General features: G+C 36.6%; 2 protein-coding genes across 2 annotated transcripts; both read left to right on the forward strand.

The window, feature by feature from the left end:
• Positions 1-6,297: 6,297 nt before the first annotated feature.
• Positions 6,298-7,155, forward strand: LOC140171000 (cyclin-dependent kinase 2 homolog). Its single transcript, XM_072194185.1, has one exon. The coding sequence runs from the start codon at positions 6,298-6,300 to the stop codon at positions 7,153-7,155; it is 858 nt and encodes a 285-aa protein (XP_072050286.1).
• Positions 7,156-7,510: 355 nt separating this feature from the next.
• LOC140171001 (uncharacterized) lies at positions 7,511-8,362 on the forward strand. The gene has a single exon (XM_072194186.1). It carries the CDS (start codon positions 7,511-7,513, stop codon positions 8,360-8,362), a length of 852 nt encoding a protein of 283 aa, XP_072050287.1.
• Positions 8,363-14,898: the final 6,536 nt, after the last annotated feature.

Genomic DNA, 14,898 nt, shown 5'->3' on the forward strand with positions numbered 1-14,898 from the left:
ATATGATACTGAAGACTCCTGATATCGAGTCATCAGGAATAAGAACATCTTTTTCCATATCTTTCTCATTCATTATCGAAATGGAATCACCGTCAACGGTTATAAGGTGATGCCTTGTTGTGGGCACATCTTTAGCTATATCATCGGTATCTGCTGTTTTGATTTCATTCGTTAAAAGGGCATTGTCTACCTTTATTTGTTGTAAACCTGTTTTTTTCTCCGGTTGTTGTGAAGGAAGATCGTCTTTGGAAAGTTTCTTTTTAACACTCGCAATTTGATCGGTTTTCGATGTTACAGCTATTTCATGTTCGTTGTGCATGTTATCAATTTCAACAGATGATGTCATTGGGCCTGTGCTTTCATTTCCAATTTGTGAAAGTAAGTACTCATCCACCAGTGTGTACTGCTGACGTCCTGGTTCGCTAATTGGTCTAAGATTATTTTTCTCTGCTGCTAACAAAGGTGTGGTATGTACTTTGCTCGAATCTTTCGTTTCACACAAGGAGGTATAAAGTAATGCGGTTATGTTAGCTTCAAAATGACACCCAACTGTTTGGTTTGTATCTTTAGAATCAAAAATATCGAAATGCGTTTCACGATATAGTCGTAGTTCGTCCCAAACCGTTTGGATCAAAACAGTGTCTGATTTTGGGACATGTAGTTTCTTGTTGTCGTCAAGAAAATTATACAAGCTACCAAGAAGGTGTCCAAAATTGACATTGAATTGATACGCCTTTAAATCATACATATTTTCAACAACCCAGTCCAAAACTGTCTGTAAAAGCGAGTATTCGGGTGAACTATTCTGGTCTTGTGATAAAAACGAACATGTTTTCAACGTGTCAATCATAAAATTTGACTTTTAAAAGCCTCCAGTTCTTCGGCAAATACCCTTCCAATTTCCGCCTCCGTTTTCAGTTTTCTAATTGCCAGTGGTTCTGCAAATATATATGACCAGATGTACATTCTTTCATAGAGGTAAACTCTTATAGTTTCGTGTGCATTTTGGATGATAGGAAGAAATAGGATAAAGTGCAGTAATGTATACAATGCTGGGCTTTTCACACGTAAAACATCTCTAATAAATTTGATAAATGCCCATGTTGTGCCTCTCTCATACTGAATAGCAACTTCACAAATTCGTTTGAGTTCGTAATATTCTTCCTTGGTAGTGTTTTTTATAACTATGACGTCACGATTTTTCTCCAAGAATTCCAATGCCGAAAACGCCGTAAAAATATCATTAGCCTGGAACCATTTATTGTTTGTATATCTGTAATTTCTGAATCCAGGTATGCCGGACATTTTCGAAAGCTGAACTGCACAGCCCCATTGCGCTACGCATATATTTCCCTTTGTCTGGCCGGTGACCAGACTTTTTGCCTTTGGTGAGTTTTCTCGTAGTAGAAAAGAACAGCCAAAAACAAGACTGTAAATTACGTAATTAACGGCATTTGGAAATACGGTATATTGGTGCCTGGATTTAATATTTTTGTATACATTTAGCAGGTCTGAGTAAGCGTTGTACAAACGATGCTCACTCTCACCAACACCAAGAATATTGGCATCAACTTTAGTCACATCTTGTAAAAACTTTTCGCCAAAACCACGTAATCTCACTTCGAGGTTCGCATTATCTTTCGTTTGAACATCTGTCACTATTCCGTGTTCAAAAGCGGTAGAGTATATCCTTGATAACGTGAGGTTAAAATCACTACATTGTTTAAGCTCCTCCAATACACAATTAACGGCAAAAGTCTTTTTTCGTTTCGCCTTAGCTGTTGTGTTTGATTTCGAAAGCCGAAATTCTCTTTCTATATCTTCTGATTCTGGACTTGCCGGCCTCTTTATAGGCGTTAATCTCGATATTGAAGATTTTTGCATAGTGTAAATTGGAAGAGACTCGTATTAAGGTTTATTAAAAAACAGGTTACTACATGCAGTTAATACGATATAAACTGATTGGTAGGGCAACATGAATGCACGTATTTGGATTGTTTCAAGAAATTGGATAGCAAACACGAAATCCCCAGATCGTGTATGGCACAACACATTACTCGCAAAGGGTGGTCCTATGGAAAGGAAAGCTCACAAACAAACCAAAAAATACACAAGGCAAGCCAATTTAGATCCGACAGCAAAGGATAGCATAAAAAAGTTGAAAAGGGTAGAGTAAAAAAGACGGCTAGAGTGAAAGATGCCGGAAAGAAGAAAGTAAAGCCTACTGAAGTGAAACAAAAGGCGGTTAAAATAATACAAATTTCAGGGGCCGGTTTATCTTGTTTTTATAGAGCTTGCGTATTAGGACAAAAGCCGCAGTTAATATCAAAATACGTTGATAAAGATCAAACTACCCTGTCTAAAGTTGAGCAGGAAACGTTAGCTTTGAGACACGCAGTTGCCGATTACATGGGCAAAGAAGAAAACAGAAACTTACTCCTCCAAACTAATGCTTACAAGTCAGATTATTTTCAAGGAACATTGCAGGAGAGATTACGAAATCAGCGTGGCCCCGGCTCGCCTGCAGACGGATTGGAAATTGAATTTTTTAGTTTGATGACGAATTACAATTTGAAAATATATAGTAAAGACTCGAAAAACGATCAATTAAATCTCATCAGTGAGTTTAACACAGATGCCAAAAAGCTAATACAGCTTCTTTATTATAGTAGTGGTGGAAGTTCAATTGGTCACTACGATTTGCTGGTGGATAATTAGGTGTCGTTAACCCTCTATAGATGCAAATACATATAAGGCGACGCAGAAAAGATACCCTGTTCTACGGGTGGACGTCGTTGTTTTTTTTTTGTTGTTTTTTTAAATGACCCAAAAAATCATCAAAATCTGTAAATACTTTGCAATTTAAGAAAATACCAAAAAAATTTTGTTCCTGAAATTACCGAAATTTTGGTCGGCATTCGTTTGTACAGGAATTGTTCCCCCAATTTGTTCAAAATCTGGGTCGGTGGGGTCCGTAGAACAGGGTTTTCTTTTTTCGTCGCCTAATGTTCACCAGAAAGGCTGGGGAGAAAGGAAGATAGGCAGGGGGAGGTGTAAAGACAAATAAACATGTATATAAAACATCCAGATTAAATATTTATTCATTTGCACATGTCTGTTTGTTTTATTTCTTTTTAATATTGGTAACACATACAGTGGCTATATACATAATAATCAATAAATATTGTTTTAGGCCTATTGGCTAAATTATGCAGCAATTTTCTCTATACGCAATTGTTTTCTAAAACGGATGATAAATGATTTTGACAAAAAAACGTCATGTAACAAATTTGTTATTTTTGTGAGATTCGTTGTTCTGACATCAAAATAACGGGTCAGGTATCTATCGCAAGGTAGGGGAGCTAAATCTAGAAAAGTAGTGTTTGTAAAGGCAATGCCATCGTGTGTGTTGAAACCTTCAATAATGCACTTTGTGATGTAAAACGCTACTTCATGTGTAGAGTTCAAACAGCTGTAAACTTTTCTAACCTTTTTCCCAGACATGCATGATAGTGCAATGAGTAAAGCAACATTAACATGCTTTTCTAGTGTAAGCAGCCTAGAGGGTCGATAGTGTATAGGACATATAAAATACCTGCTGTCAGCAATATATTGTCGTATGTGCCCGAATAAGTTATCACCATTTCTAAAATCCATTTTGATCCTTAAAAAAAGCTCATCCTGCAACTTCTTTCTAACATTGTCATCTCTGTTGTACTGAATTCGATTTTGCCAATTAAATAATCGAAAAATGACCTGTCCAACTGCATCTTTCAAATGTCTTAAATCACCTTCTTTCCTCGACTTCGCCTCACTAATTCGTCCATATGTCCATTTTTCAGATAAATAATTTGTACGAACTTCAAAATTCGGATGTTCATTATCCACCTTATCTTCTAATATGATTTTACCCGAAAGGCCACAATAACTTGCATTGTCAAAACTTTTAATGGACACGTGTTTTCGCCAGAAAAAGTACTTTGGCAAAAGTGTGTGTTTAAAGATTTTAGGCATATAAAGTACTTTGAATCTCAAAAGACATCCTGGCATATACAGTCCGATGTACAAACATGTAAAGTGTCTATAAGAAATGCTGTTTTCCCTTGTCTCATGACAAAGGCGACAGTTGCTCTGTAGCAATCAAAACGTATATTTGATCCGTTTGTTTCTTTACAGGCCTCGAGGGGAGAGGGATGCGACTTTGCATGGATAGATGAGTTCTCTTTCATTAAAGAATCAACCATGTTATCCACACTTCCAATCTTTCAACCAAAGGGAGTATCTGTTCTTTTCACATCATCAATGACGAGCAAGCACCATTATTCTGAAAAGTTTGCCCAAATTCAATCTGAAGGAAAATATTTAATGAAAACTATTATACAAAGTTATGTATGTGATCTTTGTATAGTGAAGGGTGTGACGTCTGTTTGTATACACAATCAGCATCTTTTACCTTCACATATCGATGCCAAACCCGACAATGCAGTTCAACAAATGTTGGAATTAATAGCTCCAGGAAGCTATATGCTGGAATGTTTAGGTATTGATAAGCAGATGTCGAATAGCGCATACCGTGTATTTTCAGATACTCTTATAGATGCTGTTATTGATGGTCAATGTGAAATTTCAAACGCCGATATCACAAGCAAAGATCATGTTTTTTATATTATCGATCCAACACCCAGTGCTGCGTCCGGTATAGGTCTCGTGGGTGGTATTTTGAGGAAACATTATAGATTTGTAAGTTCAATTTTGATTTGTATTCTATTTGCTATGTTAAACATCCTTTTTTTTTTTTGTTTTCTTACCGTGTCGCTCGCCTGCAACAGGCAAGATAATGCGTTTTTTTATGTGGCCAAAACGTTTTCTCAAAGAAGTTTTTTCAGCCAGGGATTTTAAAAGAATTGGTTCAGTGATAGCAACGTTTAGATTCGAACACCAAGATAGCAAAACCGTGCTTTTAATTCTATTACAAATCATAAACGCCGGCGATAAAGATCTACTCAAATTTGTTTCAAAATGGTAAAAGTCGTTATTGAAAATTGTGGCTATTTCATCCTTAATCAAAGCCAATATCCAGAGATAATTTTGAGAAGTATTTGATCTGTATTTCTCAAAAATTTCAGGTATGTGCGCTATTCTAAACAACTCCAACACACCACATATATCGGCTTCCAAAATATTAGATGAATAGTCATTGGTAACGTGTGGTTGCAAAGCAGCATCTATTAAGCTACTTACTGTATTTGCAATGCCATCTTGTAATTTACAAGCAATTATTTCCTCCGTATTGCAAGAGTAGAACTCAAAGTTTTCCCTGCCACCAAATTTAAGCATTGTTTCGTCTGCACTTGAATAAGGACTATCTTGTATCGCTGCATTATAATAATCCCTGTCAATTGCATATTTCCAGGAGAAAAACGATTTTTTGCATTGAGTAAGATGCTTCTGGTTTCGAAATTGCGGATGAAAACTCTGTATCAAAAGTGTATCCATCGCAATGCACATGCTATACAATAAGTTTGAATACGTTTTGATCGTTTTTATCAATTTACATTTGTTCTAGATATTGGCACTTGATCATGTCACATTAGCAGATAATGATATGGAAGATTTACTTGAATATCACCACGAATTAATCATTAAATCTATGAGTAAGGTTTTCAAAAAGTTCCCCCTTCTTCGACAAAACACAGCATATCTGGCCATAGAGCGTAACACTTCACATGCCCACGCATCACTAATAGGAAAAGTAATTGAAAATCATTTCGCCGTCAAAGAAAACATCAATGTTGTTGTTTTAAAAGAAGTGGGTAAGGGTGGAATTGAACGAACAGGGATAATGACAAAAATAAGGGAAATCTAATTCATATAGCTCAGCTTGTAATGGAAGCCAGATTAATTCAGTTGGGGAGTGACATAATCTGTGTCGGTAAATCTTATCCACCTGATCATAATATTTTACACGATCTGCGTAATCAATTGCGAAATTTTCGTCGTGTTATAAAAGCTACTGGACAATGCACCCTTACAGGAAAATCTGGCAATTTTAGAGATGATTTGGCCAGCGCTTTCATCCTATTTTTAGCCTGGAGTTTCTATATCAGTCGCTAGCGAGCGGTGGCAGGTCGATGCGGTGGGCTGGTCTGTGATGTTGCTTTAAATAACACCTTATTTGCATATTCTGCAGTGACCTGACGTTCGACAACATCGCCTTTAATAAGGAATGTGGGCTAAGCAGAACACACTGGTTTGTTATATGTAGGTTATCAAAGATACAGCATAATACTTTAAAAAATGACACAAAACAAGCCTATAGTGGTATTGAATGAGATTGGGGCCGGTGCTTATGGGACTGTTTATAGAGCTAAACAAGGAAATCAGGTAGTTGCTGTCAAACTATTCAACTTCGATAAATATGGCCTAAATGAATCTGCAATAACAGAAGTTTTGCTACTCTCTACCTTGCATCACGATAATATTGTCAGTTTTGTGAAAACAGGAATTTGCGATGGTAAATTTTGCATCGTGATGGAACATATGCAAACAGACCTTAGACATCTTATACGTAAAAACAGCTTGAACCATGCTCAGATAATCGGTGTCATCGGACAGATCCTAAACGGGGTGGATTATTTACACCGACGAAACGTTAGTCACAGAGATTTGAAACCTGAAAATATTCTGTTTACTTCACCCAACGTGGTAAAGATAGGTGATTTTGGAATGGCGAAATTGCATAACGCGATTGAGACACGACATTCAACACCTGTCCAAACCATATACTACCGCGCACCTGAAGTAGTTTTAGCACGCCCGTTAGGCCAATACAGCTTGCAAATAGACATATGGAGTGTTGCCGCTATATTTGCTGAGATGTTTACAAGGACGCCTCTGTTCCTATCAACCACTGAGAAGAAGCTTTTGCATGCACATTACAAAGTCCTGGGGGTACCGACGAAGCTCGATAGGCTATTTCCAGACATAGAATTCGAACATTTAAGAAATAAGTATTCCACTGCAAATAACCTGAAAGCCTACGTTAATGCTGGTAGCGATGTGATCATCGACATGTTAAACAACATGTTTGACTTCGATTATACAGAAAGGCCAACAGCGCAGGAATGTCTACAACGCATAAACAATCTGACTTAGTGTTTTGAAAATATAAATGGATGATAATTTCAACTATTTGTATTTATTTATACATGTTATAATGTATTGTAAAATAGGCTACACAACTTAAGTTTGAATTAATTTAGTTACTGATGCTTATCAATACAATTTTAAACTAAGACTCCATCATGAAAAGCTGCAATAAAACACGCATCGAAAATTGGAAAATTGATTTTTATAATACTAATGTTTATTCATGAAAATTAAAACAGTGTTACAATAAAGCCGAGATCCAGCAGGCCTTGTATATAAAATAAGGGTAGTCTAGTCTGCCGACATACATTCTCTCTTTGCATTTCCTCGGCGCAACAACATCCTCAAGTTACAAGACAAGATGCAGTGCCCCAGGGTCGGAATACATTACTCTCAAAATGGGACACCTGCAATGACAGATTTCTTTTACTTAGCCACACCGGAAAAAAACAATGGTTACTACGCATACGCTATATTCGACGGTCATGTAGCCTACTCTGCTGCGGTCTACGCCCAACAATTTCTAACCAGGGAACTATGTAAAACACTGGATCAGGATGTGGACTTAAGTTTGGAAAACGTCGCAGATAAAATACGGCTATTCATTGAGAATTTTGACGAGGAGTTGATGAGACAAGTTAGCCCGGATACCGGCTGCACATGTTGCATTGCTCTGGTCAACCAAGATTTCATCATTATTATAAATATCGGAAACTCTAAATGTTTGCTGTTTGGTGACCAACTTCTGTTTCAGACCACAGACCACAAACCCGTAGTCTCCGGTGAAAAAAATCGTATTATAAGATCTGGTGGCAGAGTTTCACCCGATGGCAAAATTTTCACTGATACGGTGTATGGCCTACATATTTCGAGATCCTTAGGTGATGCATGGTACAAAAAAAACAATGTGGTAGTGTGCACACCAGACGTACAGGTAATCAAAAAGACAGATGAACACCAGTACCTTTTGGTTGGGTCCGATGGTATGTTTGCAAAGAGAACAAATGAAGAGATTGTGCATTATATACACACTTCCTTACAGTCGATAGGTAAGGATCAACAATTTGTGTGTGACGACGTCGTGAGATTTAGCCATAATCCGGCAGACAACTGTACCGCAATATTAGTTGACCTTAGACCCTATGATGACGAGGAGGAGGTAGAGGAGGAGGTGGAAGAGCATGCAGAGATTGACTTACAGGTCCATAAGTAATAGAAAACAACTGGATATCATTCGGGTAGGTTCGTCTTCTCCGATAGAAATGAGATATTACCAAGCGTATAATCTCAATTATTTCCACAAAGATGCCGACAACTAGCAAAATGATTAGTATGAACACGAACAATTTCCAAAAAATTGAACTACGTTGATCCACCTTTGTAACATTTTGTATCATATCAGTTATGTTTGTATTGGTTGATGTGAAATTCATAGTTAGTGCAACTATAATATAGTTTAAGATCACGTATACTTTGTTTTGTGGTAGTGTGTAATGAACAGGTAAATGGCTTCACTTACTACACCTAAAAGTACACATAAAATTAGAATGTATAATAATTTGTTAAGCACTGGCGTGCCGCACCTTCCACCGTCACCAGAGAGGTTTGATTTTAAAGTGTTTTTCATGAAAGCTGGTGTGAATAAATAATCTAAATGAACTTTTGTAGTACTGTTATCTAGACCTGTGATATTGAATAAACCTGGTGACCCTATGGTCTCCACATACGAAACATTACGTAAGTCTAACGTGCCTTCTATGTAATCAAGCTTAATCGTTGTCACTGTCTTAAAGTACAAGCGCAAATCGTTTATGACTATTTGTAGCTCTTGCTTTACAGGGCAAGCATAAACACCATATGTACTTAAAGGTGTGTCGATTCCGTCAAGTTGTACGTCAGAAATATAAGACCCAGTCAACCAGATATTAGCCGTATGAAACACGCGCCGGTCCTTAAAGACCTGGCGAAAGGTGTTTAGACACTTTTGATTGTTTAATTTGAAATCAAGCAGTTTTAAATTCTGGCGTGCAATCTTGAAAATGGTACACGCTGGGATGTCGAGGGAATCTTGTAATGGTAAACTCAAATCTCTGTGAACAATTTGTCTGATATTCGTGCACAAAGGTTTTATAGTCAAGTGTGTAGGAACGTTGGGCGGTTTACTTAACTCTAACATTCTGCTTGTTCTTGAGTAAGCATCGTTGCACATGTTAAACTGTTTTAAGCATTCAAATGCACTACAGTTGATTTTAACTAAGTCAGGTCGAACATAGTACGTAATATTAGTATCCAATGGGGCTGCATACAGCTCGTTTAATGCCCCCACGCAGACATTACCACTGCATACTAAAGCACTACCGCCGTTGAACAAACAAAGAAACGACAATCAGTTGATGCCATGGCCGACTTGCTGGATTGTGTGTCTCATAATATATTGATACCAGTAACTGATACAAATTGGCCTTGCAAAAACGTTATTATAGAATTGTCAAGTATAAATGCAGAACAAAATTCATTTATAGCCAAGGCTACGGATACTATATTGGGTATATCTAATAACGAATTGATTTTCGTTTTAGTTGATTCACAATGCCCAAGATTGGTTCTTGTGCTGGTAAACAAGTTAATAGAAGATTTGAGAGAAACGTGTATAACATTCTCCAGTTTGGTAGTATTTTGTTTTGACAAGGTAACCATTCGTTACTGCAAGTGGCTTGCAAATTCTCACAAATATACACTTGTAGTTAGGTCAACTGAATCACATTCAAAACTAAACCTATTAGATGTTGTGCACACATTGACGGAAGCAGGAGCACGAACACGTTTCGCGCACTTAAAGCTTGTCTTGAAAGGACTGCAGAAAGTCGGGAGGCATAGTATATTGTTAATTACCTCTAACGTGGACCTTTTAATGTTTTATATCGGGCAAGAGTATCATGTTGGGGTTCGATACTGGTTACCAAAATGGCCTTTTTCTTTGGTGACGGCCAACCTTCCTTGCATGGTATAAGAACAGTGCCAAAAAACAGACCTTTAGAACATGTTCTTTCTTTATTTTGCACCAAACGTGAACCAGACAATCTGATTTGTTCTTGTGCAATTGAGGGTAGAAGAGTATATATAGTAGGGGGCTTAGATGTGGTCATTCTGTTCATATTTGCGAGTTTGCATACCACAAGATACAGTCTGAGTTCACAGATTTGTTCCAAACCCTCAAAAATGGAGTCTAGTACATTTGAGATGCGGTGCTATTTTAGCGTTTCCTTGCACCACTTTATTAAAGAAAATAATCTTTTAACTTGTACATTTGACCTCAGATCCATAGTTAATCAAATGTTAAATGAAACTACAAGGTGCAGAGAGATTGTTACCATCAAGTCTATCTCAGTACAAACACGTCTGGGAAGTGGAGAAAATTGTATGTACATATTGAAAATTGAGAACACCCCAAATGTGCTGGAGTCAAAGTTGTTTTATATCTCCCCTACGAGCGTGACACAAGTTTTGAAAGAACTACCTGCGCATGGTATATGCAGTAATTTCAGTCCTACATGTAAAATCGAGTTTGGTGAATGGAGTACAGACATCGAATTGAATATCACTCTCCTTCGTGAACTCTCAGAGAGGAGATTTCACCTTACTTCGTCTGATTTTCTGACCACAAAGAAAACTATCGTTAGTAAGTCAGGGAACGAAGAATTGGTTATTTTTCTGCCAAGGGACGTTTCGTCAATGGACAAGAGCAAGTGGTCACAGTTGGAGATCGGGCTAAGAACAGCACTGAACGATTTTAAATTGAGAGAGTTAATATTTGGTAAATATCCTTCAACATATTTCAGATGTAACGACTCAAAGTGTAAATCATTATCTGGGAAATACGATTTCCTTACTGGTAAAACATCAGATGGACTAGATTGTATCGTTTTGCCAAAAACAGTCACAAATTTTATTGTATCCGTATACAGCCACCACTGCACCAATTTACACCTTGTTTCCCAGCATGGAGAGAACAGCGGTGAATCCTTTGAACTAAAGTTATACCGCATACATGATGATTTACAATTTAACAGAGACTTTGAGCTTTGTGTTAACTTTGGTATCATTCAATAATTATCTTATAGAGCACTGGTATTTAGATTTTTTTATGATAAAAACTTATTGTAATAGCCATTCTGATTTTGATAAAATCTTATTTTCAAGAACATGAGGGTACGTCTTTGTGTCACTGAAAGTCTATGATTTGTTAGAGATCGTTAATGACAGTATACACGTGAAGCAATAAAAATAGAAACACTATCAAATATTTCTAATTCATGTTACATTTATTATAATTTTCATTCTACCCACACATGACACCACAAACCTTTTTAAAAAAACACATTCATCGTGTTTTCAATTTATTTTTAATTTTAAAAGACATAATATAAGTTTGCTTATATACGACCATCATGATAAAATTAAAGAAGTTTTTCGCCTTTTGTTTTATTATTCCATCGTAAAGTGCATTTTATTTTATTGTATACCTATTTTTTTTCTTTGACATTAAACAAAACTTAAAATTTAGCACATTTGTGGTTACCTCGCATGGTACAGACTTTTTATTTTCGTTGTGTCAGACACTGTGGTCTGTGGCTTGGGTTCACAGATCAAAATTAAACGCAATATTGCTCAAATAGTTTGCAGTAGAAACTAGTCGCATCCAGTTAAACCACACTGAAAACAGAATCCTGGTCATTAAAGCCAAACAAATGAGTGTTGAACTGCATTAGTTTAGTTTTATTCATTCTGTGACTAGTTTAAATGCAAAATGTCGAAGCAAATTTAGGTTTAACTCGAAAAAATATAGATCGAACGTTGCAGTTAAGCCAATATCCAATTCTTACATTGTTCTCGCATTTAATATTTAATGTCACATATTTCCCTACTTGCTTCAAGTTGAGCAACTTTAAAATGTGTGACTTCAGTATTCAATATTGGTATTATTGTATGTAAATGACAAAGATATATCTGAAATACATTACAGTAATGCGAATAAACTCAATTTCTACAAGATATTTTACAGTTTAAACGCATTTTTAAGATGTTAAACTCTGCTTCGCAAAGTTAAATCGGTTTTTTACAAACTTTTTTGATTTAATATACGCTTTCAACTGTCTGTATTCACGCGGTGTAAGTAAGAAAGCATCTCTTGATGGATATTTCCTTTGAACAGTCGAAACCCTTTTTTTCATGTAGAAAGCCACCAGTTCCAGGCTATTCACAAGCTCTAGTCTATAAAGTAATGCTTGTGATATTAGACGATCAAATTCAACTATACCATCATTCCTTCTCTTTAATTCATCGTGCAGTTTAGCATTATCATTGTCTGTTAATGGATCGTTCGGCGAAAACCAGCCGGGTTTCTTGGTAAGTAAAAAGTAATGTGACCTTTTAGGACACATGCGCTCAGTACATGATATATCTGCTATGAATTCGTCAATTCCATCGTCGTCTAGTATCTTGTATTCCATATTTGAAGGTAACGTTGGCAGGCCGAATGTGCTATCTTTCATGATGACAGTTTAAGAATGAAGAGTCAATATATTACTGCAGGTATAGTATATAGAGTTGAAGTGATCGCCCTGCACTACATCGTTCACGCATTGAACCATAGATGTCCAAAAATGCTATTCACTCGCACCTGTAAGATTAGTATCTTTGAAAATGTTCAAAAAATTTATTCATCCATTGCTATGGCAGTTAACCCGGTTCACTTCGATAGCATATTGAAATACACAAGGAAAGACGCACTTTGGTTTTAAATCAAAGGCATTGATTTCTTGCTTTTCAATACTTTAAATAACATACATATTGTACGTGTAAATCTGTCTGCAGTGTACATTCCACGCTATAGATTTAGCCAGATTAAACATAAAATAATTCTAAATATTTTCACACAGCAAGTCCAAATAAATAGGCCTGGAGCAGAACTTGATAAACTTATTGTGCATGGGCAGCGATTCTTTCAGTCATTTTTAATTTTTTTTTTATTTCTTAAGGTATAGTACGATGGACTTTCAGATTTAAGTTGAAAGCAAGACCAGTTAGGCCTACACTAGATTTAATGGAAATACCCATTTGGTTCAATATCCACGAGCATAACTAGTTATGTTATAGGCCTACTTTTATGAAATGCGAATTCCATCTTTAATGGCCTTTCTATTTTTAACACTAAGAAATTGAACTGAAAGTAAAATAATCGCTCTCAACCCTTGATTTAAAATAATTGTTTTCCCCATAGCATAACCCAGCATTTTAATCGGACAGCTATGTACTTGTGACATCTGGACATCAGATCGGATGACACTTTGCATATAATTTCCTACCGATCCTTCAATGACGGGTTCTGATTGAAAGAGTGAATGTGACCCGTCAATAATACACAAGCCAATATAATTCAAAATGAAATTATGTGAAACGTCGATTACGACATATACTATATGAGATAAGCAAACACATTCCCATAATCTGAACAGAGCCTCTGTTTTATAAATGATCACACTTTGATATAATATGAATGATGCTACAAAGGGAATTATAACCTCCAAACTAGAAATAACCGGTACTAAAATCGCTCCAGTGCTTAGTTCTAAAATAGTACTAGCGAAGCAGAATGCCAAACTAAAGATATGAGCATTTAATATATTATTCTGTGTTCTGTTAGAGTTATTATTGGTTCGAAAAGTAGAGCTTTTGGTTAGGTGTAAAAAAGCGGGTACTATACCACAAGGGATTACACGCAATATTATAACTTGCAGGTAAAATAGGAATGTTGCAAATGGTGAGAAAATGTAATTTGGACATTTTGTATCATTCGCTGCAGATTTAGGTGGTACTGGACCGATCTGTAGCACTCAGTTGGATCAGAAATCGTTGCATTACTTGACGTACATCTTACGGTGGGAGATTTCACTCCAAAAACACCACATGGTCCAAATATGTATTTAGTATTTATGAGTACATTTAAATTGGCAGATGCTATCAAAATCACCCTCGTTACATTCATAATTTGTGGTGAAACATGTCGATAACTCATAATCTTGTTGTCATTACTAAGAATAAAGTAGGAAAAAAGAGGTATTATTACGACATGATAGTCAATCAGGTACACAATATTTTGTCCTATAACCATTTCAATGCACAATGATGCCAGCAATGTACATAGTGCAATAGTACTAATGTGTTTGTCACTTAAAAATGAGCCATGCTCATATAAATGAAACGGCTGGTATGCAAAAACGCAAACTTCTTAAGCCATCAATCAATACTTCTTGGATAAAACAATGCTGTCTCCTGTACACAGCGTTGAAACTCAACAAGAAGTTGCTGCTATCTCTTATATGCCACCCTCCGTGTTTCAGGACCTGTTCAAAGCATCCTTGTGTCTTTACATGCTCTATTATTAACTGCGGATTTTTTATGGGCCTACATTTCGGCATGATCTGACTCCCTGGATCATTTTCAAATTCAGAAGAGATTTGACACCGATCCATTAATAGGTCTATTCCCGGTTGTTCAAAGCCAACCGTTACTGATACCAGATCTCTTTTTACCGGTGGAAGTATAGGTAATTTGAGGTTCCCTCCCAAACCATAGTGCCACGGTTTGTCGCTGCGCCATCGGTTAGCACTCACTAAATAAACGTGTAAATCGTCATAATCACCTAAGCTGCATAAGGCTTCTTCAAGTTCGCCTGATATTTCTCTTATA

The sequence above is a fragment of the Amphiura filiformis genome, chromosome 15 (genome assembly GCF_039555335.1).
Source record: "Amphiura filiformis chromosome 15, Afil_fr2py, whole genome shotgun sequence".
Taxonomy (NCBI): Eukaryota; Metazoa; Echinodermata; class Ophiuroidea; order Amphilepidida; family Amphiuridae; genus Amphiura; species Amphiura filiformis.